General features: G+C 33.2%; 1 protein-coding gene across 14 annotated transcripts in view; it reads left to right on the plus strand.

Annotated features, from left to right (window-relative positions):
* The window catches only part of LOC132750697 (inositol 1,4,5-triphosphate receptor associated 1-like), a 90,539-nt gene that overhangs the window by 14,632 nt on the left and 54,264 nt on the right, over window positions 1-21,643 (plus strand). For 11 of the 14 annotated variants that reach the window (XM_060740713.1, XM_060740710.1, XM_060740711.1 and 8 more), the window contains exon 3: window positions 4,647-4,727. In XM_060740713.1, the coding sequence (XP_060596696.1) occupies window positions 4,647-4,727 (81 nt within the window). The other 3 variants (XM_060740723.1, XM_060740722.1, XM_060740721.1) reach the window with 3 other exon arrangements.

The following is a 21,643-nucleotide window of genomic DNA, read 5'->3' on the forward strand; positions in this document are numbered from 1 at the left end:
TTGGTCATGACCAGCAGATGACCTATTGATTTAGGGGTCAAGGGGTCAAAGGTCAAGGTCACATTGACCTTGTATGTTAAAACGGTTTCCGATCAATTAACTAAAAACGCTGAGGCCTAGGAACTTCAAACTTTGTATGATGATTGGTCGTGACCAGCAGATGACCCCTATTGAGTTTTGGGTCAAGGGGTCAAAGGTTAAGGTCATGACCAGTAGATACTTGATAACCCTTATTAATTGTTTGATCACTGGGTCAGAAGTCATAATAACCTTATCACATGACTAATTGGCTGCTGATAGGGGGCATACATGTTTTACAAACATATCTTGTTTAGTTTGTATCAAACACTAAAATTATTGATATTTGCTAATATAATTCTTAATTTCACACCTTCAATTTCATAATTGTTTGGTTAGAATGACAAAATATTTTTAACAAGCATAGATAGTTGTGATAAAGTTTTGGAAGTTGTAATCAGCAATTTATGAGACCAACCTGCTATTAAGACCAGATTTTCAAAGTCCCTTCAGTGATTTCATTATCGTGGCTTTTGTTTGATCATATTTGTTTTTGGGGGGTTTTTTTATGCTCCCTGAAAAATTTCGGGGGAGCATATAGTCGGCGCCTTGTCCGTCTGTCCGTCCGTCCGTCTGTTATCTTGTCCAGAGTATAACTTGAAAACCCTTGGAGATAATTTGTTTAAACTTCATACAGTGGTAGAGGGCATTGAGGGGGAGTGCAGTGTCAAAGAACCATAACTCTATTTTGCCCGTTTTTTTAATTATCTCCCCTGATAGAAAAATCTTGTCCGGGACATAACTCTAAAACTATAAGAGATATCAACATGAAACTTTGTAGGTGAATAGATCTCAATGAGTAGATGTGCAGTGCATAAGAACAATAACTCTTTATGTCCCAATTTTGGAGTTATTGCCCTTTATTAAATTTAACACTTTGAACTTTGTCCGGAACATAACTCTAAAACTATAAGAGATATCTAGATGAAACATTGTTGGTAGATAGATCTCATTGAGTAGAAGTGCAGTGCAAAAGAACCATAACTCTGTTAAGCTTCATTTTTGAATTATCTCCCCTGATAGAAAAATCTTGTCCGGGACATAACTCTTAAACTATAAGAGAACATGAAACTTTGTAGGTGAATAGATCTCAATGGGTAGATGTGCAGTGCATAAGAACAATAACTCTTTTTGTCCTAATTTTGGAGTTATTGCCCTTTGTTAATTTTAACACTTTGAACTTTGTCCAGAACATAACTCTAAAACTATAAGAGATATTAAAATGAAACATTGTAGGTAGATAGATCTCATTGAGTAGAAGTGCAGTGCAAAAGAACAATAACTCTTTTTGTCCTAATTTTGGAGTTATTGCCCTTTGTTAATTTTAACACTTTAAACTTTGTCCAGAACATAACTCTAAAACTATAAGAGATATCAAAATGAAACATTGTAGGTAGATAGATCTCATTGAGTAGAAGTGCAGTGCAAAAGAACCATAACTCTGTTAAGCCTCATTTTTGAATTATCTCCCCTGATAGAAAAATCTTGTCCAGGACATAGCTGTAAAACTATAAGAGATATCAACATGAAACTTTGATTAGAAGTGCAGTGCAAAGAACAGTAACTCTTCCTTGCCTAATTTTGGATTTTTGCACTTTGAACTTTTTCCACGACTACAAAGGGTGTACTTTCCTGTGTCCAAAACCTATTCGGGGAGCATCACCCGGCTCAAACCGGGCTCTTTTCTCACAATTTTGCATACTGCTATATTAAGGTTTGACTGCTGATCTTAAGTGTCTTTTCACAGTTGCACACCATTTAATTATGACTTGTGAAGTTGGCTCCTTTTCTCTATATTTGTCTGTAGATACCTGGCACTGACAAAAACAATTATTATGTCCAGTTATAAATGCATCAGATAATAATCATTGATCAAATGACCAACAATGATGAAGAATGACATAAACAAGATGTTGGTAGACACAGCACAGCTGGCATATCATTACTATTTTGTTTGCTAGCAATCCCAAATCCCATGAATTATAATATAATTCATGGGATTGCTAGCAAACAAAATAGTAATGATATGCCAGCTGTGATGTGTCATTATGTCCTTTCAACAGACAAAGCATAATGAATGTAATGGCTTAGGTTGTGGCTGCCATAGATTTCATACTTATATCCCAGATGACCGCAGTATTGAAACATATACATGGCACAATACAGGATGTCTTGTGATTGAGGTCAAGACAGGAATTTGACATCAAAAATATTTGTCTGTACATGTTGACAAAATTGAAAATTTGAGCTCTACAGAGAGCCCGGTATGTGTCACATGACGTTTCCTACCAAAATGTAAATTTAAATAATCAAGATATTGAACATAGACAAAATTGCAGGACACACCAACACAGGATCACTACTTTGTTTTGTTGTGTGTTTTTATTAAAATTTATTTAACATACAATTACCTATGTAATTTCCTGAGTTACATACTACTAAATCATATTTGCGTGTGGTAGAGATGTACCCATTTAGTGGTGACTACATTTTGAGGTGGAGGTCTCTAACAATAGGTTTCATAACATTGACCAAGAACTCATTCTTGATTGTAGGTTTCATAACATTGACCAAGAACTCATTCTTGATTGTAAAAAATCCCATGATTCTTCATTCTTGATCACAGAATCTCCTGTGATAATAGTGAGTTTGATGTGACATTCATTAGTCTAACATGAAAATTTATGTATTGCTGAGAATAGATTATATAGCATCGTTAAATGAATCAGCTGTAACATGACTATGCAGTAAAGACATTTTTAAATTAGTTTGACTAACTATAAACTGATTTATTATATATCTGCACGGACATTTTTTTTAGAAAAGACTTTCGATATTGGTATAAATATACAGGTTTTTATTGTAGCAATGAACATGAAGCAATTTTATCAAATTAATTAATTTGTATTTTGATTACTCTGTGTGTTTTACAATGAATTAAATTTGCTCCTAAATTTTGTCCCTATTAGGCTATTTCTCATGTTAGAACTTACATTTTACCACGGTTTATAAATAAAATCCATTTAGTTGGTTGGAAAGTAATCAAATATGAAATAACTGATTTGTTATACCCCGTCAATAGAATTGGGAGGGGGATATAGTTTTGGCGTTGTCCGTCCGAGCAAACATTTTGGGTTTAGGTGCTATATAACAGTAAAGAGAACAAAAGAGAACAATAGGTTCATTCCGTGATCAAAGGGTTTAGGGGCTAGTAGCCCTTAAGAAAACAAAGAAAATAACAAAGAAAATAGCCCCTAAAGCCAAAATGTTGGAACGTCCGTCCGTCCATCCGAATTTCGTTTCCGGACAAGTTCTCTGCAACTACTGGCTGGAATTCAACGAAACTTTATGGGAATCATCAATATCAAGAGGAGATGCGCATATCGTCGGCTTGTTCCGGTGCGACACTTTAACTGATAGTTATGGCCCTTGATTAGTTATGCAGTATGCATATAGAGTAAAAATCGTTTCCGCACTACTTCTCTGCAACTACTGGCTGGAATTCAACAAAACTTTATGGGAACCTTCAATACCAAGAGGGGATGCGCATAACGTCGGCTTGTTCCGGTCTAACACTTTAACTCAGAGTTATGGCTCTTGATTAGTTATGCAGTATGCATATAGAGCAAAAATCGTTTTCGTGCAAATTCTCTGCAACTACTGGCTGGAATTCAACAAAACTTTATGGGAACCTTCAATACCAAGAGAAGATGTGCATATCATTGCCTTGTTGGGATCAGACATTTTAACTCAGAGTTATGGCCCTTGATTAGTTATGCAGAATGCATATAGAAAAATATTCGTTTCTGCGCTACTTCTCTGCAACTTTATTGGAACCTTCAATACCAAGAGGAGATGGGCATAATTCGTCGCCTTGTATGGGTCAGACATTTTATCTTGGAGTTATGGCCCTTGATAACTTATGCAGTATACAACCAGAGCAATAATAGTTTCCATGCTACTTCTCTGTAACTACTGGCTGGAATTCAATGAAACTTTATGGGATACGAAGAGGAGATGTGCATATAGTTGCCTTGTTCCGGTCAGACACTTATAACTCAGATTTATGGCCCTTGATTAGTTATGCAGTATGCATACATCTCATTGGCATTTCCAGATATTACTATTTAACACAGAGTTATGGCTCTGTTATTGCCCTGAATATCACATAATTTTCTCTAAGTTACAACACAGAGCTTATAATTATGTCTTATTAAAAGACATGTGTTTTTTTTAAGGAAATAAGTTATAGTCCTAAAGCTGGTCTCATATTGTGTATGGTAAATAATTTGCATTTTAATATCATAAGTTCAGGTAATTAAACATAAAAATTAAGAAAGTTGGAACACAGCTGAGGCCACTAAATAATTACAGAATAGATGTACTGCAATATTGAGCAGGTGATAGAAGAAAGGCTGGTGTGACTGTACAGACATGTGGGCTGGTCTTCCTTTATACTGGTGGCATAGGCCTTTCAGTTAAAGTTGCACATTGTGTTAATGTGAGTGACCATGAATATAATTATTTCATTATTGGTTATATAATTTCATTATTGCTTATATTACCAGGTACTTGTGCCAGGGGAAGGTCAAGATGGTAGTGGTGGGGAACATCATAAATACAGCTCCAATTTGTCCAAGATTCGAGAGGTAAATATTTACTTGTATATAATATGATTTACTCAGAATAATACTAATGTACTTCATGCACTACAGAGTACTTGTGATGACACAGTATTTTCCTGTCCTTAACTCTGACTGCTGGAATGTTAGTAATGTTCTGCTTAGAATTTGGAACTGCAAGTTTGATTAATTAAACCATACAGTGAACAGTAAAAAAAATGATCTGCAAGTTGACAAGGCTCTATACTTATAAGATAGGTCTTTTGTTTCATTGCTCTAGCATTTTAAGGGTTCCTTTACAATTGAAAAGACACAAAGTAAGGTTATTTGAACAACCTGTTATAACTCTTAATATGATGGGATTTCTAGAATATAAATAATATTGCATATGTTCAATAGGGAACAATATCAGCTGCTATTGGATCTGTCTGCATTATACAAACACCCCGGCACTGTGAATATGTAAATCAGGCTATAATGTGGTGTTTGTTAACTTTATGGGGCAGTTTGGCATTGAATAGACTATAAAATCTACATAAAATTCATCCACTCTCTCCTAAACTTGCCTTATGAGAGAAATTTGTGACTGAATGACTTGAAAATCTACTTGCACAAAGAAATTGTGAAGAAAATTTCAACTGTAATACTGCATCTAGTGTGTCTGATCCACAGCTTGTCTGATGCATCTGAAAGAATCATATATTGCTGCCATTTCTGCATTGCTTGTTCAGTTAGTTAATATTTACAGAAATATCTATCAATTAAATGTTCAGCGATTTGATTTTGAATGCAGAATACCAGGGTGGTTTAACTAGCTTGCTTCTTTTTGAAATACCAGTATTTGTACTGAAAGATATTCTTTATATCCAACCAATGAAATCAGAATTTGTTTCAATGAGATGACACTGTCCATCTTTACACAATGTCATCATAATATATTTAAAAAAAAAGGTCATTTTCTTTTGAGACTATATTGCATGGCACTCTTCTTTAATGTTATAGGCTTTAACTGTTTCATTATTGTTCAGTGAAAAAAAAATCAAATTCAATTTTTACTTTTATTCACTTATAGTACATAATACATTGTACTGATTGAGTGTTTTGTATCATATGGTGGGGGATATTGATCCAACAAATTGTTTGTTTAAAATATTTTTTAACCATTATTAATTATGACAGTGCATATCAGTTGATGCTTGATATACAAGATTATAAATCCCTGATCTAAGATAACTATCATTTTAAAATAAATGCACATTTAAACTGATTAAAATGTGTTTAAGGAAGAGCCTATGTTGGCAGGTGGGATAGTTTAAATTTCGGAAGTAAAATGTTGTAGGAGGTAAAAAAACAATAAGATAAATAATCAGGGTCACAGGGTCAAGAATGGATGGCTTAAAGCAGGTACTTTCTCTAGAGATAACTTCATGATAAATTCTTTGAAGGATTTTTTTTCTTTATTTCTAAATGAAAGTGTTTCTCAATGGAAAATGTTAAGCATACGTTATGTAAGGTATATTGAGTTATATTCTACTGTTGATGTTAAAATGAATTTATAAACAAAATGGTTTAAGATATAATATTATATAAAGTTGATAGCATAAAGTTTAGCATATCCTTGTAATGAATATTTTTAAAGTTAACATTTTTTAGAGAAAATTGGTGTAATACGTAAATTGATACCCTGTTGCATCATTTTTTGGTACTTGATAAAATCTTACTGTAATAATGTTTTTACAGAAGAATATTTGTCTATGCATACACAAAAAAAAAATCAACAAAAAAATATAACTTGTTTCTTCTGTATTTTGTGTTTGTTCTGCTGTGAACTGTGATTGAGAGAGACTTTGTGCAATTATCAACTGCTGTTAGCAAAATAGAAATAATCTACATTAAAATACTTTTATAGATTAATGGGAAATATCAGATTAACTAAAATATATTTCTTCAAAGCAAAACATTTTGTTCATTTGTATAATTACTGGGTCATGTATTTAACAACTACAGGTAAAATAAACAAAAACTACTGAATTGCTTGAATTACTGAATCCCATTAAAAGCAAGACATTAATAATAATATGTTCCAGGATAATAAACTGCAATATGTTTGATCTTAAAACGATTCATAAAATAGTTTCCCTAGATTTTTCCTCTTTACAAAATGATTTAGAATTACTTTTAACAGGTTTTATATGTTTTGGGAGAATAACATTTTTCTAGACTAAAATAGCAAAACTCTAAAATTGCAAACTTTTTTCTGTATTTTATGTAAATTTATATGAGCTTGTTATTATTTGATCATGATTTACGAATATACAAAGACAATAATAATTATTCTTAGATGTATATTTTATATCCAGATTATTTATATAATTATTCCTGGCCATTATTTCCTGTACTGAAATAACATCAACCCAGAATTACTATATGACAATAAATCTCCCTATTTGAAATTGTATAATATTTGAGAGCTTTTGTTTGTCCTGAACATTCTAGATTCATCATTTTGTTGAGCTATAAAGCTAAAAAGATATATGTGTACTGAAGTTCTGCAAAGGGAGGTAAACAGCAGATTTAAAAAAATAAATGCTTTCTCATTTATTTCCCTTTACACTTGGCTGAATTACACTTGCCAATAACAGATTTTTACTGAATGGATCTAACATTTATTCTTATTCTTGACTTTTTAATGCTCTAGAAAATTTAAACTATAGTGTCTGAAATCATTACTTGAATAAAGGAGCAAACTTTGATTATGTTGATGTATTAAATTTGTACTTAGTTTCCTAGACTTCAAGATGTGGAGGTTCAACTTAACACATTGATCCCTTTGTGGCAACTGCCTATGTAATGTAATTGTAAAATAGAGTGATATAATATAATAAAGCTGTTACAATGCACATTTCTTCAGACGAAATTTATTAATGACTGGTAAAAAAACAAATCGCTGTTGAAATACTGGCATTGTTCTGCAGACGCATGTTCAGAGTTGTGTGATGAGGTTGGTCAGTAATATGTACATAGTCACCTCTTCCTTGTCCATCAATATCTAGGGAATGATTTGTATCACAGTCCTATGGTGAAGGTCAAGGTCAAGTTCACCATGACATTGGCCACTTGCTTGTCTGACCAATAATTATAGAGCATTTTGGCTCTGAATTAGCCCTTACATCAAGTGTTGAGATTGTTCATGACTAATAGATGACCCCTATTCAAATTTAGGTCAAAGGTCAAGATCACCATGGCCTTGACCACCAACAGCCTAACCAGCTAGTAGATGACACTTGTGACTTTGAGGTCAAGGTCACCATAGCTTTGATCACTAAGATGTTTGTCTAACCATTACCTAGAGAAAGCACTGGCATACAGTTGAATTTTATAAAATATGCATAAGAATGTACACATTTCACTGTGACTGCAAATGAAGTGGAGGCATAAGTTTAACTCATAGCTGGCTGGCATCAACAGATTCTACCCGTGCAACCAGTGCAGCCCTAGGTCTTCATTGCTATTTTGATTTGTCCCTAAAAGTTATGAATTGTTTTGTCAATTTGAAAGCACAAGTCTCTTTAAGATATTTAGTATGGTAAGGGTCAAAGTTTTAATAGTTTGTTAAAAGTTGGTGATGTTTTATCTATGGTCATTTAAGACATTCCATTTCAATTCAGTTTAAATTGGCATTCAGTTAGCAAATAATTTTCAACCAAAACATAGAATTAAACTTGACAGCTGTTCTAATCAAAGGTCATATAATTTTTTCTAACTCGCTATACATTTCCCTATTCAAGGATCATAACCTCTACTCTGGGACATGTGAACCCCACTCTTGGATATGTTGACACTTAATTTCAGTGTATTATATGCCAAACAGTATTGGTGTTTAAATCTCATTCACCATAAATTATCATGAATTAAACCTTTCTTATATTATAAGAAAAAATAATTAATTAAGTTGCTAAAGGGCAGTTTCTTAATGTAATTGGTATATGATACAGTTTTTGTAGTATTAAAGGGAAAATAATTACATTTTGTAGAAATCACCATTTCAATTAGTATTTATTTGAAAACTGTCATAATTTGATATCTTGATATGCCTTCAAGTCATTATCAGCTGTGTTCAATTATCTAGCAAAAAAGTGAATATTGGGGAAGGTCTATAAGCAGAAGGTTAGGTGATGAGAAAATTCCAGGGCATTTATATCATTTTAAGTATTGCAGATAAAAAAATGTTCATTGTATAATACTGAAACCCTATGTCTTGCTAGGAGGTCAGACAACATTTAATACAGATTATCTAGGTCGTGCTAGGAGGTCAAACATGAACAGGTAATACTGAATGTCAAGGTCATGCTAGGAGGTCAAACATGAACAGGTAATACTGAATGTCAAGGTCATGCTAGGAGGTCAAACATGAACAGGTAATACTGAATGTCAAGGTCATGCTAGGAGGTCGAACATGAACAGGTAATACTGAATGTCAAGGTCATACTAGGAGGTCAAACATGAACAGGTAATACTGAATGTCAAGGTCATGCTAGGAGGTCAAACATGAACAGGTAATACTGAATGTCAAGGTCATGCTAGGAGGTCAAACAAGTAATACTGATTGCCAAGGTCATGAACGTCTCTGTTTTCTGTCCATATAATCTTGGCTGCATGATGAATTGTCATAGTGATAAAGTCAAAACTGTTATCTGCTGCTAAAAGAGAAAAGGTAAACTTTCTGTGAAAAAGGTTGAAGTGGCATTTTTGAGGTCCAGTTCTGAAAGAGGGAGATCTCTGTTCATATTATAAAACATCTTTTTTGTACCGTAGTTTAGAATATAATTTAGTGTAGACAGAAGAGTGAAAGTTCTGTGTTGGTAAGTCATATGACTATAGTCTGTGTTGTTAGGTCAAATAAATATGTTATGTGACTATAAGTCATTTATATATCTGTATTAAAGTCTTGATAAAATCTGAAGATATAAACCACATTTGAGACAGCTATTTTAGTTTCCATAGAAAAAAAGAAAATTACAATAAAAGATTGGTTGATTAATTTAGCCACATACATCAATTATTGTAATATATAAATCATGCTATATTACTTGATAAAATCTCATAAAAATGTTGTTTTCTGGTAGTACATAATGATTTATTCTTGTGGATTTAATTAAGTTTTCATGTTTTATGTAAGTGTTTTCTTTGCTTGTCAGTTTTCTTTGTTAACTGTATTGAGTGCTGTATTTATTGTCCAATTTTACTGAGGCAAAATTCTCATTATTTCTTAGTTCTTAGACTTGAATCTTCTTTAACTGTAGGTTTATGGGATTCTAAAACTGTTTAGACATTGTATAAGTTATATTCAAACTTAATTGGTGATGTAACTTTTACCTCAACAGCAGCTCCTAACATTATTTTAGGCACTTTATTCATTTTTAACAAGATGTTCCATTATTGTCATGCTTTTATGGCAAACAGCCTGTCAATTATCAGCCAAATTTTTAGGAACACTTGTTTTAATTATTAATTCATGTTTTAACTTTATAATTCAGTAAATGTCTATATGCATATTAAAGCTTTGTGATAATGTTTTCATATGTATTGTTTGGTATGTAAAGAGTCAAGTATTTGAGTGTTATTATAAAATTGCCACTGAGAATCATGTCACAGTGTGATATCAACTGCTGATCTATCCAATTTAACGCCATGTTCAGCTTCCATAACTTTTATTAATTTACTTCATTTAAATTCATACGAGCATCCAAAAGAAGAAAAAAATATATATATATATACACATTCACATTCCTTAGATTTGATGTTAAATATATTTGGGCGGCGTCACAACAAAACCAACAAATAGCGTTTGGAACCAGCCTGGATCCAGACCAGTCTGCACATCCGCGCAGTCTGATCAGGATCCATGCTGTTCACTATCAGTTTCTCTACTTGTAATAGGGTTAGTAAGCAGACAGCCTGGATCCTGATCAGACTGCACGGATGCGCAGGCTGGTCTGGATCCATACTGGTCGCAAACCCATTTTGTTGGTTTTGTCGTGACATGGCTCATTTTATGTATTTTAATAAATATGTGTCAATTTCACTATGAACACAGTTTGATAAACCTTCATGGCCTAGTTGCTAACTTTAGAGTGACTTATACCCCAATTATCCCCAAGGGATATTGAATTATTTTCAAAATTAAGCAAGCTTTAAGAAAGAGGTTGATTGTTGCTGTTACTGTACAGAAGCGAGCTTGCATCTTAAACAATATGCTAAAAGAGGAACTGAGGTAGAATTGGTGCAACCAAAACTGAATCAAGTGATTTATGAAATATGATTATAAATTATGTTTCTACTAAACATAAGATTTTATTTAGCAGAGCGTATAAATGGAAGAATGTTCATTTCTAATACAGTAAACTATACAGGCTCATAATGTATATAGTTGACAGAAAAAAATGCTATGATTATATCTGAAGAAAAAGAAATTTACAAAGGATTTTTAGGCTAAATCCATTGAGACTGCAACTCCTCTAAAAGCTTACAGGCATTAGTCAATCAGTCTGTCATGACAAAAAATAGTGAAACATATGAAACATAATGTTCACACAGTTGTGGCAAAATCTAGTCTTTGTCTGTGATTTATAGTAGTGGTGTTTCTATACAAAAATGTTTTAATCTCTTGTATGAAGACTAATAATTTATATTACAATGTTCACAATATTACACAAAATATATGAGCCGCGCCATGACAAAACCAACGTACTGCGTTTGCGACCAGCATGGATCCAGACCAGCCTGCGCATCTGCGCAGTCTGATCAGGATCCATGCTGTTCACTTACCAACCTTTTTACAAGAAGAGAAACTGATAGCGAACAGCATGGATCCTGATCAGACTGCGCGGATGCGCAGGCTGGTCTGGATCCATGCTGGTCGCAAACGCAGTATGTTGGTTTTGTCGTGACGCGGCTCATATGATGATGTTTCTATGATGTTATATCAATATTTTATTGTAAAATGATACTAGTGTTATATAAATCATTGGTATATGTTACAGTGTAAGAAAAGGTTGTTCATGCACAATTGAATATCATGGTTAAACCTCCCCCATTCAGGATGCAGGTGTGAATGATATTGTATATACCTTTAATCTCCTGGGAAAAAGTGTTAGATTTGTTATAAATATAAATTTAGTTTTATAATAAATAACATATAACTTAAAGAACTAAATGTACATGTTTAAGTAAATGATTTGAATAAAGGGAGAAATTTCTAAGACAAAATGAATTTTATTTTGTGTAAATTAAGAGATACAAAACATAAAATAGCTTCTTAACTGGCAAGGTAAGTTTTACATTATTTTTAAGATTATGTCAACAATTTTAAACTTTCTATGTTAAAAATATATGGAAAATAGCAAAGCATATTGCATTGCTGTATCTATCTTAAAGGGAATAAAGCTATATCTTAAATAGTTTTCTAAAATTTTCACCATTAATATTATATTGTTTCCATTTCATTATCAATACATATCAAAAAAGTTGTAACATAACAGAACGAATGTCTCTGTTATTTAACACAAATGAATATTGTTTATAAAAAGAACAAAATGTTCATGAACAAAATGCAATGCTGATGTTTTAAGTAGGGTGTTACCCATTTATCAATGATTTCATGCATGTGACATTCTCATTTAAGGCAAAACACAACCATATTTCTTTTGAGAGTTTTCTTTTCTAAAATTCAAACTAACTATTTTGCAGCAAATATATAGTTTTTGACACTTGAGCAGCCATATAAAAATGATAGATAAGATGCAATAAAATTTAAACTTTCACTGCAATAATACCAAGATACATATATAAAATTTAAAAAACTATGTTATACAAATATAAAATATTAACACTACATCATACAAATATGAAATAAAAACACTACATTATGCCAGCATGCATTTCTACTGGTTTCTTTACTTTTCATTACTAATTGATTAAAGTATGCTAGCCAGTAGTAACATTTTAGTATGTGATCATTCTTTTTGTACATTTTTTACTTTGTTTGTTCATTCATTCATTTATTCTTAAACTCATTCATTCATATATTCATTCATTACCCAACTCATTCATTACCTCATTCATCCATATATTCTTTTAATAACACATTTATTTATTAATTCATTACCTCATTCATTTATATATTCATTTATTAACCCATTCATTCATTCATATATTCATTCATTAACTCATTCATTCATATATTCATTCATTACCTCATTCATTCATATATTCATTCATTCATTATCTCATTCATCCATATATTCATTTAATAACACATTCATTTATTCATACCTCATTCATTTATATATTCATTTATTAACGCATTCATTCATATATTCATTCATTCATTAACTCATTCATTCATATATTCATTCATTCATTACCTCATTCATTCATATATTCATTCAATAACTCTTCATTCATATATTCATTCATTAACTCATTCATTTATTTATTCATTCATTTTACAGCAAATTATTCACTCATTTTGTGAGATTCATTATTATATTGAGACACTGTGGTTTATGTAGATTAGGGGCAGATGTATATACCTAAGATTAATGGTAATTTTGACAGTGCAGCCTCTTGCTTACATTCCTTAGTTGCTTTCAAGGGAGATAATTCTTGGAAAATGAGAACTTAATTGTTGTTAATTACATTCAGGCAGAGAAAAATAATAAGAGCTTTGGAAATTAGAAGTGAGCATGTTACATGGTAAAGATAGGTGATCTATATGAGGTATCCAGTGATGTGAGGGATTCATGCTGGATATATTGGATATAGTACCTTATGTTTGAAAGCTTTTGTTTGTGAGTAAATAAGGATAAATATTTCAACACATTCACAGGTATCCTGTGAGTATATTTTTGCATTTTGTATTTTCTCATAAATTTTTACTTTTAGATTGATAAAGACCTATATTAGTATTGGTTTATAGCATCATAATCAAAATCAAGTATTCAAGCTTTATATTTCTCATATTAACTTCTCATTTAAACACATGAAATTAGCTTTAATGCACTGATGATACAGATAAATCCTAATGCAGCATACATTATGATGAAAAAAAATTATAATATCTCTCTCAGTAAACTGAAAATATCTAATTTTACTGCAGCATTTTACTATTTTAAGCACTAAATTGATATTAGAAAAGCAAAAATAATTTTAATAGCAATGTCATAATTTTTGCAACAATTGATGTAATAAAAGAGATTAATCTTGAATAAGGAATAAGTTAATATATTAAGGGATTATAATATAAATGTGGTTTGTTGCTATTTTTTAATTAATGTAAATTTCAGTTTGTGATTCAGAGTGGTTTCATTGTTAGTGCTAACTATGTTTCCTAGATCTAGACTTAGACTTCTTCCAGGATATTTTCTGTTGTTATTTTCACATACTGACGTTAATAATGTTAGAACTCCAAAGCTTGAAATTCAATACAAAATTGTCCAAACTTGTTCTTAAAATACACCTGACTTACAACAGTTTAGAATTGTAACCTTTACTATTATTATACCTCATGATGTAATAACAAAGGAAACTTTTACAGTTTGGCAGCATGAAGACATATTGTTTATCCTGTTGTTGTCAGGTAATTTGGCTTCTGTTTCTTACAGGTACTTACACTATAAGATAGTTGTTTAAGATAGTTGTTTGTTGTGATCAAAGATTACATCTGTCAGATACGGTCATCTTCATTTATTACTTAGAAATGTTAATGAAAGCGCCAAGGAAACAAATATAACATCTATTTCTGCACTCATTTTTGGTGCTAAATTCTCCTTCAGAAAATGCAATTTTTGTTGCAATCTGTAATTTGCTGCTTTTATCACTTATCACAAGATATTGAAGATATTAATGAAGAACTGTTGTAAGTTGTTTGAAATGAGGTAGAAAGTACCACATTATTGCACCAGGGTTTCTTTATTTGCAGTTTGACTGGGTGCAGTCTTATACATACCTTTATAGCCATATGTTTCATATTTTTATATCAGATAATATGCTTGCTTACTGTATGCTATGTCATGTGGCATACTTCATAATATTACTTGAATTAAATGATAAACCCTAAGGACCAATGATATGTGATAAAATCAACATAATATCCAAACAAACAAACATAAGGAAGCACCATTTTTTTCAGACATTTTATGATTGATCTTCAATTATTTAAACTTTGCCCCAAGACTTCAAGTGATTCAAATTTTATTGGCTATGATTATGAAATATAGCTTACAAATTATGTTTTCTATGATGATATAATATTTCTTCCCCATACTTTTGTTTCTACTATCATTTTCAAAGATTTAGTAATAAAAGAAATGATATCCAGTTTATGATACCCCTTGATTGGTGTCTAACTCAAGAATGGTTTTGGACCTCAGTGCTTGAGTTGTGGAATGACTTTGAATCAGTTAAATTGCCCCTTTTCTTCAGGTCCAAGTCTTCGCAGGAAGCATTTTAGCTAGCTTATGGTTCTTCTCAGGAGCCTGCTCATGACCTGAAATGATGTAATATTGGCCTGTGAAATTTTCTAAGAAATTTCAGGAAAGACTTTAATAGATGGGTGCTTATTTTTGTTTCCTTAAAAAAAGAAATATATAAAACCTATTCAATGTACTTTCAATGAAAAAAACAAAAAAACAAAACAAAGTTAGATAAAATAATTTGATTTCAAACCTGAAATATGATATGTAACCATAAAGAAGTGGTAAATCATTTTGTGTACTAATAAGAGTTACTGGTGTAAAGTGTGTGAGAGGGTATACCGGTCTTGTTGACAGTGAAAGGGCAAAGTCTATATATTACATAGTCGTAACCATTACATCCATCCGGTCAGTTTTCAATATTTGCTTTTTCTAGTATTTGCTCTATTTATCTGGAGTTTGCTATTCACTGTTGTTATTGTTGCTTAGAAGTGAACATAAAATATGATGTGTGAATGTTGTGCACTTAAATAATGAGACATAATTACAAGTGGGGGTGGTGATAAGTATACCAATGATCTGATCTATCACTGTAGAATCTGTTGCTTATGCTCATGGAGATATGTTTAAAATACTATTCCTTAGAAACAAACTGTTCTTTCCAATAACCATTTCAGAATGAAGAAGTCCAGGCGCTATACAAATACTGTAATTATTATGCCCCCATTTCGAAGAAAAGGGGGTATATTGCTTTGCACTTGTCGGTCCGTAGACCAAAATTAATGGTTTCCGAGTGATAACTAAAGAACCCTTAGGCCTAGGAACTTCAAACTTGGTATGGTGATTGGTCATGATCAGTAGATGACCCCTATTGATTTTGGGGTCAAGGGGTCAAAGGTCAAGGTCACATTGACCTTGTAAGCAAAAACGGTTTCCGATCAATAACTAAAGAACCTTAAGGCCTAGGAACCTCAAACTTGGTATGGTGATTGGTCATGATCAGTAGATGACCCCTATTGATTTTGGGGTCAAAGGTCAAGGTCACATTGACCTTGTAAGCAAAAACGGTTTCCGATCAATAACTAAAGAACCCTTAGGCCTAGGAACTTCAAACTTGGTATGGTGATTGGTCATGATCAGTAAATGACCCCTATTGATTTTGGGGTCAAGGGGTCAAAGGTCAAGGTCACATTGACCTTGTAGGTAAAAACGGTTTCTGATCAATTAACTAAAAACGCTTAGGCCTAGGAACTGCAAACTTTGTATGATGATTGGTTGTGACCAGCAAATGACCCCTATTGAGTTTTGGGTCAAGGGGTCAAAGGTTAAGGTCACATTGACCTTGTAAGTAAAAACGGTTTCTGATCAATAACTTAAGAATGCTTAGGCTTAGGAACTTTAAACTTGGTATGGTGATTTGTCATGACCAGCAGATTACCCCTATTGATTTTGGGATCAAGGGGTCAAAGGTCAAGGTCACATTGACATTGTAAGTAAAAACGGTTTCTGATCAATAACTAAAGAACGCTTAGGCCTAGGAACTTCAAACTTGGCATGGTGATTGGTCATGAGCAGCAGATGACCCCTATTGATTTTGGGGTCAAAGGTCAAGTTCACATTTACCTTGTATGTTAAAACGGTTTCCGATCAATGACTAAAGAACCCTTAGGCCTAGGAACTTCAAATTTGGTATGGTGATTGGTCATGACCAGCAGATGACCTATTGATTTTGGGGTCAAAGGTCAAGGTCACATTGACCTTGTAGGTAAAAACGGTTTGGCCTAGGAACTTCAAACTTTGTATGATGATTGGTCGTGACCAGCAGATGACCCCTATTGAGTTTTGGGTCAAGGGGTCAAAGGTTAAGGTCATTACCAGTAGATACTTGATAACCCTTATTAATCATTTGATCACTCAGGGTCAGAAGTCATGCATAATAACATTATCACATGACTAATTGGCTGCTGATAGGGGGCATACATGTTTTACAAACATATCTTGTTTTGGAGATATTGCAGGGACTGGTCAAACATTGTTAATAATGAGGGTTAATTTTGTCTAAAATGACAATTTGTAGTCAGGTGACAAATAATTATGATTGTCAATTCTGGCAAAGAGCTAGTAATTGAGGAAATTAAGTTCTTTATGAATTCTATCAATACTCAGTAAATCGAGCTTTTAGGAGGACAACTATTGGCCAATCAATAGTGGGGTCTAACCTGTTAAAACTGATACAAGGCTGGGGGTATCCATCCACTAAATATCTTTCCCGTCATTATACAAGCAATAAGTGTCCAAGTCTCCTTAAGTCTTAGTACGGCATTCCACTGAACTATACCCCATATTTAACTTGGAAACTTCCTGCACTGTACTTGATTTACTATAATAAACAGTTTTAATATTGTATCACTGATAACTCATTTGGAAAGAATTGAACAAATTTGTACAGAGATTTTATATAGTTGTATATTAATTGCTCATATTTGCAGCATTTTGTTTATTGTTCCTCTAACATTTAGCCTGCTGGCAGAGCATAATTTACCCATGCAACCAGTGCAGACCAAGATAAGTCAACACTGCCATGTTATCTGATAATGGTCTGTACTGTTTGCTCTATTCAGTCAGTACATATTGTAATAAATCATGAATTGTTTTGATTGAAAGATGGACAGTCACTAGTCCTTTAAACAGATATTTGGTTTAGTTTGTCTTTATTTACAAATGCTCACGACATAAAAAAAATATTTCTTTTTTAATAAGATATTTTGTGTTTTATAAAAAAAAAAGTCATACAGAGTTCATTATATGTACTACAGTAGAACTTCTATGAGTAGAACTTCGATTATTCGATTTTCTCGATGTGTCGAAGAAAAATGAAAGTCCCGATTTTTTCCCCTATATATTCCTTATAAAAACCTATTTATGAGTCGAGATTTTATGTGTCAAATTTTTCGATGTGTCGAAGTTTTTTCGTGGTCCGTATAAAGTAAATCTAGTGCAATTTACCACAAATAAGTCGAAGTCTTTCGATTTTTTGACACCTTCGATCTCGAGACATTTTTTCACAACCTTATCTGGATGCGAAGGACGATTTCCAATCAACTTGTGTGATAGGTGTTTTAATTACACATCCGTGTGTTCAAACAGCCCTTTGTTTGCGATTAAAATGTGTGATAAAATGCTTTAATCGTTGCTATTTTAATGGCCGTAGTGGTACTTGAAAGTAAACAGTAAGAACTACTTTCATTTGAAAACATCCATGACCCGGTGTTGTTGTGAGAATAACACGCGAAATATTTACTATAAGCCGGTTTAGTTATCGCCCTTTCTAACTGTTACGCTTTTGTAACTATATTGTATACGTCAACGAGGTAGTCAAAATAACAAGCTGTGAAAAACGTTATCTAACATGCTATATTTATCATAGTTAAATGTAAAATAATCTGATTAATGATTGAAAAACATGAAAAAGGTTTCGTTATAGATCTTATGATTAGCACTAGTCACGGGTCGAATTTTGTCATGGAATTGAGAGCGATTCATGAGTCGAAGTCTACTGTATTTACCTTTATGAACTTATTGTTCACAGAATAATGATCTTGTAAACATGAGAGATATATCTAATGAAAGAGAAATCTTAGTGTCATTTTTGGTTTATATGTGATACAACTTCAACAATACATGTGTATTGTTGTTACCACAGAAGTTAAAATTTCTTTTTGAAAATTAAAGTCTCTAACATGACTATGATTGACATTCTTGCTTTCTGACACAAATTCTGTATCCTTCTAACTTTCTGACATTACTGTTTTTGACATTCTAATTCTAAAGCTACTGTCTCACTTACTCCCAGCGGAGCCCATGACCACCCCGGTAAGTTACTGGGATGATCCAGGATGAAATTACTGTCGCAGTCTCACTTACCCAGGCAGCCCTACAGTAATTCCAAACTATCACCCACTATGCGCCCCGGATCATCTAGGCAAAGCCCACTGGTGAAGCTAAGGTTCAAGCTGGTGCTTACCCAGTTGTTCCCCGATGACGCTGGCAGAGCCCTGGTTGATCCAGGCAGAACCCAGGAAGATCCCAGCAGAGCCCTGGTAAAACCTTGGTGGATTGAAAAAGCATGAAAGTGATGATGTGGAAACATAATAATATATTTTCTCCTATTTCATAAGTAATTCATGATGATTTTCTGAATAATCCTTATGGGGGATTGGACATAATTAAGGGAAATGGGGAAGGGTATTAATACAAACAAGTGCAAACATCGCAAATTGCCGTGATTCTTTTGAAATGAACCTGGCTTTGTCAGGGCTATACCTTGGATCAACCTTAGATCCATCGTCATCCTCCAGGGCCCTGCTCGGTCATTCATCAGAGCTCTGCCGGCATTCACCGGGGCTCTTTCGTAGCTCTACCAGCTATATCATACCCCGGATCATCCCCCGTTTGTGCTGGCAGAGCTACGGTGCTACCCAGGTGTAACCTTGGTCGTTCCCGGCAAAGCTTAGGATGGAAGTCGAGCAAAAAGCTATATCTTCCCGGGATTATCCTTGTCCACCCCGGTGATATTAAATATTTATTCATCGAATGCTTAGATCATCCCGACATTGCCAGCAGTTACAGATGTACCTCGGTTGTTCCCGGACATCTACCAGGACTTTGCCAGGATGTGAGACCACAGCTTTAGAAATAGTAGTAATTAACTTACTTATTCTCTCACATAACTGATATGGACATTTTTTACCATCTGCCACCCAAAACAGTCTCAACTTTCTCTCATAACAATTTGATCTTTACATTGTAATTTTCTGACAAGACTGACATTCTTCCTCTGTGACATAACTGTCAGTGATATTCTTCCTTTGTGACATAACTGTCAGTGACATTCTTCCTTTGTGACATAACTGATAATGACATTCATCCTTTCTGACAGTACTGTCAGTGACATTCTTCCTTTGTGACATAACTGTCAGTGATATTCTTCCTTTGTGACATAACTGTCAGTGATATTCTTCCTTTGTGACATAAACTGTCAGTGATATTCTTCCTTTGTGACAAAACTGTCAGTGACATTCTTCCTTTGTGACATAACTGTCAGTGATATTCTTCCTTTGTGACATAACTGTCAGTGACATTCTTCTTTGTGACATAACTGTCAGTGACATTCTTCTTTGTGACATAACTGTCAGTGACATTCTTCCTTTGTGACATAACTGTCAGTGACATTCTTCCTCTGTGACATAACTGTCTGTGATATTCTTCCTTTGTGACATAACTGATAATGACATTCATCCTTTCTGACATAACTGTCAGTGACATTCTTCATCTGTGACATAATTGTCAGTGACATTTAGACTTTGTGACATAACTGTCATTGACATTCTTCCTCTGTGACATAACTGTCAGTGACATTTAGACTTTGTGACATAATTGTCAGTGACATTCTTCCTCTGTGACATAACTGTCAGTGACATTTAGACTTTGTGACATAACTGTCATTGACATTCTTCCTCTGTGACATAACTGTCTGTGATATTCTTCCTTTGTGACATAACTGTCAATGACATTCTTCCTTTGTGACATAACTGTCAAGAGTATTCTTCCTTTGTGACATAACTGTCAGTGACATTCTTCCTTTGTGACATAACTGTCAGTGACATTCTTCCTCTGTGACATAACTGTCAGTGACATTTAGACTTAGTGACATAACTGTCAGTGACATTCTTCCTCTGTGACATAACTGTCAGTTATATTCTTCCTTTGTGACATTACTGTCAGTGACATTCTTCCTTTGTGACATAACTGTCAGAGATATTCTTCCTTCGTGATATAACTGTCAGTGACATTTAGACTTTGTGACATAACAGACATTCTGACATAAATTTTGATGAATATCTGACAAAATTGTCTGTAACATGACATAACTGTTTGTGACATTCTGATTGTCTATGAAATTCTGACTTTCTGACATATCTGTCTGTAACATTCTAGTGTGGTATATAATGGTCAATGTCAAAAGATGTGATTCATTTTAAAAAAATATCATTGATTACAGCTGTTTTCCAGTATTTTATAATGTTTGTTTAGGTTATATAATTGTTATATTAAAGTTGATCAGTGTAGACAACTGGGGTGGGGTGGGGGGAAGGAGGGAGGGGGTCAATGTACTTTAAACAAACACTTTTCTAGTGTATTTAGATGAAATACGCAAACAAAACAATTGAAGGTTTGTGTGAAAAACTGTACAACAGAAATATGAGAACTAGATATACATATATTGTCATATATTTGCTGTAGAATTGATTTCACATCTGACTGAAATCTTGGATGTGATCTAAGATATCATGTTTCCAGCACTTATTAATGGTCAATTATTATACATATACAGATTTAAATAAATGTTGAATTTATCATACTTTTTCTCTAATTCTTATCAAATGAGACATTGGTTGTTAAGACAAG

The sequence above is a fragment of the Ruditapes philippinarum genome, unplaced genomic scaffold (genome assembly GCF_026571515.1).
Source record: "Ruditapes philippinarum isolate M1 unplaced genomic scaffold, ASM2657151v2 ctg1423_1_1_1_1, whole genome shotgun sequence".
Lineage (NCBI taxonomy): Eukaryota > Metazoa > Mollusca > Bivalvia > Venerida > Veneridae > Ruditapes > Ruditapes philippinarum.